General features: G+C 39.5%; 1 protein-coding gene across 2 annotated transcripts in view; it reads right to left on the bottom strand.

Annotated features, from left to right (window-relative positions):
* Positions 1-2,243: 2,243 nt before the first annotated feature.
* LOC148481538 (alcohol dehydrogenase 1-like) overlaps positions 2,244-6,000 on the bottom strand; it is a 207,057-nt gene continuing 203,300 nt past the window's right edge. For both annotated transcript variants that reach the window (XM_088453272.1, XM_088453273.1), the window contains 2 exons: positions 4,391-4,529; positions 2,244-2,661 (listed from right to left, as the gene is read on the bottom strand). In XM_088453272.1, the coding sequence (XP_088309398.1) occupies positions 2,637-2,661; positions 4,391-4,529 (164 nt within the window). In that variant the 3' untranslated portion in view covers positions 2,244-2,636. The remainder of the gene's footprint in view (positions 2,662-4,390; positions 4,530-6,000) is intronic.

Here is a 6,000-nt window from a genome sequence, read left to right as displayed (position 1 = left end):
TTACTTCAGCCAGTGGCTGCACCAATTATCAAGTATCAGCTCTTCTTACTTCAGCCAGTGGCTGCACCAATTATCAAGTATCAGCTCTTCTTACTTCAACCAGCGGCTGCACCAATTATCAAGTATTAACTCTTTTTACTTCAGCCAGTGGCTTTGCCAACCAAGAACTATAAATTCTTACTTCAGCCAGTGGCTGCACCAATTATCAACTACCAACCCTCCTTCAGTCAGTGACTGTATCAATTATCAACTATCAATTCTTCAATCATCAAGGGTTACCCCCAACCAGCATCTTTGCACAGTCCTCAACTCTATTTATCACTCAGTTTTGATTCTGCCTAGGAATCGTGACAGATGGCTAGCTGGGTGCGACCTTTTGGCCCTTAACTAGATGAAACAATCCATATTGTGAGCATGAGGTGGTCAAAATAGTCTGGAAATGAGTGGAAATAAATGTTATTGAGGTTAATAATACTGTAGGAAAAAAACCAAACCCATTTTATGTAATTTTTGTAAGAAAAAATCCAGATCCAAAACCTAAAAACAAAACACGGAAAGCCGGTTTTGCAAAACCAATCCAGATCCAAAACCAGGTGAGATACTGATCCAAAACCAAAACACGGGGGTTGGCGCACATCTCTAAGTTAAATGCCCTTCTTAAGTTTTAAAATGTACTACAGAGGTGTTACCCAATTGGGATGATGGCATGGCACGCAGGTTAAGTCTCCTTTTTTTAGTATATGATGGGCTGATTTGAAGTTAGCGGCTCTGCAGTGCAACTATTATTATAGGCTTCTCTTTTAACCCTTGTGAGGACTCCTTGGCTATGACAATGTCATTTTTTATGGCCTTCTTAACTTTTAAAATGTACAACAGGAGGATGTTAACCAATAGCGTGTGTGGAGGGGGGGGGGGGGGGGTTGCTAGTATGGCCAGCAGATCAGTCTCCTCTTTTTAGTATACAATAGACTGATTTTGTGTCAGCTGCTCTGCAGTGCAACCATTAAGATTCTTGGCTTCTTCTAATTCAAACCTTGTGAGGAATCTCTGGCTACGGACAATGTAAACTTTTATGGCCTTCATAAGTTTTAAAATGTATCAGTCAGGACTGTGTTACCCAATGTGGAAGGGGAAGGGGTAGTATGGCCAGCAGGTCTCCTCTTAGTATACGATAGGCTGAATTTGAAGTTAGATGCTTTGCAGTGCAACTATTAGGATTCTTGATTTATCTTTCAACCATTGCCTTCTGACAATGTAATCTTTTATGGCCTTAAATTTAATTTTCTTAATCAATTATTAATGAATCAATGGATCAATCAATTAATTAATGCACCACTTTCATCTATTTTGGGTGCTTGTTTTCTAATAGTATTTCTAAATTATCTGCCTTGTTTTTTACAGCAGTAATAAAATAATGATTAATCAATCAATTACTCAATCAATCTCCATTACTTACTCCACCTTAATTTCCCTGTACAGCTCTCGTGCCTCTGATCTGGTTTTCTTGATTCTTTAAAACTTTCTAAGCATTGTATAGTTTATATTAAACTGCCATCCTGTCTACCACCGCAGTGCCACTCTGTTTCCTAGATGTGCCATGGTGGAAGTTGAACTGCCACTGCCACGTGTTTGTGCCACTCATTGCTGTCACTTAGCTTAGTCAGCCAGCTAGCTCAGTGCAACCTTTTGGCTTAAACTGGATTAAAACAATATTGTGAGCTGGTCACAGGTGACTGTAAATGACTGAAAATTAATGTCATTGAGGTTAGTAATACTGTAGGAACAAAACAGGTCCACATTATGTGATTTTATCAATTTTTATCATTTAAAAAAAAAAATACAAATACAAAACCAAAACCTGTGAGGGTTTTTTTTTTGCCAAAACCAAAACACGAAGTTAATACAGATCTTAAACTAAAACATGTGGTTAGGGCACATCACTACTTATAAGGAATAATACTAATTATAAGGTTAGTGATAAATATTAATGGAAACATCTAATTGGTCACATTTGTGTAAATGTCCATGGTGGCTAGCTTACTGTAATAAGTGTTAGTTAAACATATTAAAAACATACTTTTAATACCAGGTTTTGGTAACTATTTTATTTTTTATGTTATGATACATAGAAATGGTACACATAGATCACATAAAATATTTGTTTTGGAAAATATCGAAGTTTTTTGGGAGACTGAAATTAATCGTAATGATTTTGTAAATTATAAAGTAATTCTTAGCAAATTGACAGTTAAAATTACAGTTTAAAAAACAGTTGAAATGAGTGAGTACGAAACACTTATCAGAAAGTGTGTGTTTACAGGTATTTTTTTTACATTTAACTGATTGAACTATCAAATCATATCAGCATCATAATGAATTTAGTAGGCTGTAGGAACACAATTTAGACACTTAAATTTATTGCATATGTGCACAAAGCCTTGAGTTTTAAATTGAAGGTCTTGCATTTACAGCTATCCAACGTTAACATTTTTGCTAAAACACCCTGATTTAAAAAAAAAAAAAATAGCTCACATTTTTTTTTTAATAAATGTAAATAAAAAATACTTCCACCAATGCTTTTTTTCATTTCAACCTCAGAAAAATCAATAGCCATTTCAGCTGAAAATTGGAGGCTTTTAGAATTGCAGCACTGTGCGTATGCTGTAGATATAAAAGAACAAAATATCAGTTTGTAGACATTCAAAGATTACCAGTAGAATATGACAGAATATAGGATGTTGTGCATTGGGTTATTTTAAATTGACAATTAGCAGAGTTTTATATTATAAATAAATATTTGCTTGTAAAACAAGTTCCAATTAATAAACCAGAATATAAGTATAACTATAATGTACTCTGATGTTATGTGTCTACTAACATTTTGAAATGGATATCTGGACAGTATGGCTGACTTGCATGCTTATTCAGACCCATAGTTTTTACTGTAGGCATACCCACTAGCAGTGGAGGGCTGGGTGCTATGTGCCCCCCGGGCCGCAGCGCCATGCGGGCCACGGGCCGTGGCAGTCTGTGTCACTGTGACACAGACTGCACCGCGTGTGTAGCGCTGACCGGACGGAGTGACAAACACACAGCCGCCGGCTCCGGCAGCTGTGTGTTTGTTGTAAGCAGCAGCCAATGAGAGTCTGTCAGACTCTCATTAGCTGCTGCTGCGCCCACTGCGGGAGCCATCTTCCGGCTCCCGCAGTGGGCAATGGGAGAGGCGTCATAACATCATATGACGTCTCTCCCATAATGCAGAGCGGCCCGGCCCGGGAGGACAGACGGAGGAGCAGATGGCGGCGGCGGGAGCGGGGATTCAGGTAAGTGTCTTTTTATTTTGTTTTTTTATATTACATATGTCTACTGGAGGGGGGGTCTGGCACTACATTGAGGAGACCACTACTGGGGGCACTACAAAGGGGGGGACTACTGCTACTGGGGGCACTACAAGGGGGGTGGGGGACTACTACTACTACTGGGGACACTACAAGGGGGGGACTACTACTGGGCACTACAAGGGGGGGACTACTACTACTGGGGGCACTACAAGGGGGAGACTACTACTACTGGGGGCACTACTACTACTGGGGGAACTACAAGGGGGGACTACTACTACTGGGGGCACTACAAGGGGGGACTACTACTACTGGGGGCACTACAAGGGGGGGACTAATACTACTGAGGGCACTGCAAGGGGGGGACTACTACTGGGGGCACTACAAGGGGGACTACTACAACTACTGGGGGGCACTACCGCCTCTTCTCTTCCTTCATCAATGCAGCAGTAAACTCTGAGCACTAGAATGTGCACAACCACGCGGTGTCCATTTTTCAGGTGTTTTGTCTAGCGCTACAGCAAGTATTAAAGCATATGGGTGCAGGGTGTGCTGTGTGGGACCCCCTGGACCCAGGGGCCCGTGTACACCGCACACCCGGCACCCACTATAAATACACCCCTGGTTGACACGTTTGTGGCATCCGCAATCAGGGAATTTAACTCGGATTTCTGTTTAAGCCTCCTTAAGCATGAACAGAAATCTATGTTAACTGCAGCCTGCAGGGTTGATCGCGGGCTATAATCAAATAGGCCCAGCAGATTAATCAGTATGCAATAATTAACTGCAGCTAATTGAATCTGGCACTAAGATTTAACAATGTCCTTTCTTCACGTGACCCCACTCCACCGAGTAGATGCCCCATATCCAAATGTTGAAATGTTGGGAATTATGATAAAACTACAAGAAATTATTTCCCTGAGAGTTGGACTTACCTTCAGTACTAAATGAGGCCTATACTATATATCAGCTTACATGTAAAATACTGCAATGTGCTAATTTTATACTATTTTATATACTTATCATTTATATACTTATAACAAAAAACATACCTTTTCCCTTGGCGCAGAAGTTCAAAACCTTTATTTATTTCATTAAAAGGCAATTTGTGAGACAGCAATCTATCCACCTCAAACTTTCCTGCCATCAGATCTGAAACTAGTTTAGGAACATAGTCTTTGCTCTTAAAACCTAAAAATAAAATACAATAAAGGTAATTTGTGAAACTGGAGTGAAAGGCCAGCTATTAATGATGACTGAATGCAGAACAAATGCTGGTCTAAGACTCTATAGCTTAAGCAACATCTTGGGCCATCCATCTGACCATCAGATGCAATTTACAGAAGGACAGGAGAAGTGCATGAAAAAATGCTCTATTTTCGCTTGAATAAGTAATATTAACACTAAAGGTGCATACACACACAACGATTTTTTTAACGATATCGTTTATCGTTCAATCGTTAATAAAACGATGAACGATTATCGTTCATGCGCGTTCACGTTTGTAGTTCAGTCAGACTGACCAACTGAACGATTTTCATTAAGGGAATATGCAAAAATCGTTTGTAGTTCAAAAAAATCGTTCATTACACTTTGAAAAATCTCACAGATAATCTGACAGAAAATCGTTCATAAAAACGTTGGTAACAAAATCGTTGTGTGTGTATGCAGCTTTATGGTGCATACACGCGTTCAGATATGTCAGATGAACGATTGAACAATTAAATGGTTTGCAAACGATTTGCAAACAATTGAACGATTGAACGATTTTTTACTGTATTAAAATTAATGGAAATCGTCCAAAAGTGACTGTAAACACATCAGATGTCAGTTATCGTTATCTGACAAACGGGAACGCGCATCAATCATCGTTGCCCACATGTCAGATTTTTCTTTCAGATATGAACGATTGAACGATTTTCAAGATCGTTATCGTTCAGATCTGAAGAAAAATCTGACCGTGTGTATGCACCATTACATTTATTTATTTGTTACCAGTTATTTATATAGTGCACACATATTCCGCAGTGCTTTACAGAGAATATTTGGCCATTCACATCAGTTCCTTACCCAGTGGAGCTTACAATCTATATTCCCTATCACATGTGCACACTTATGCACACTAGGGTTAATTTGTGTTGGGAGCCAATTAACCTACCATTATATTTTTGGAGTGTGGGAGGAAACCGGAGTACCCGCAGGAAACCCACGCAAGCACAGGGAGAATATATAAATTCCGCACAAGTATTGCTGTGGTGGGAATCGAACCCATGACCTCAGTGCTGTGAGGCAGTAATACTAACCATTACACCATCTGTGCTGCCCACATAAAAGCTTCAAAATGATAGAGCACTTATTGCATTAGTGAGTGTAGGTGTGCTGTGCTAAAGTGTTTGAGGAGATTGATATGTTTTGTAGTGTTCCTGCTCACAAGATTTGGCAGTGGGAGTATGGAACCAGTATGACCCAAAAGGCTAAGGAGCCTATTTATCTTTATCAACCCTAGAGCAATATTGTTACCACTGCTATTTAAGAATACTGCAACAAAGATATCTTCTGCATTCATTACAAAATCAAGCCTTTCCAATAGTTCTCTACGGGAAAGGTGAATTGGGGAAAATTAAAAAGCTATGAAAAGCTTAACTTTCAGAGCTATTCCCCA

Source organism: Taudactylus pleione, unplaced genomic scaffold, assembly GCF_031769625.1.
Source record: "Taudactylus pleione unplaced genomic scaffold, aTauple2 ptg000574l, whole genome shotgun sequence".
Taxonomy (NCBI): Eukaryota; Metazoa; Chordata; class Amphibia; order Anura; family Myobatrachidae; genus Taudactylus; species Taudactylus pleione.
This window is presented reverse-complemented; position numbering and strand designations above follow the sequence as displayed.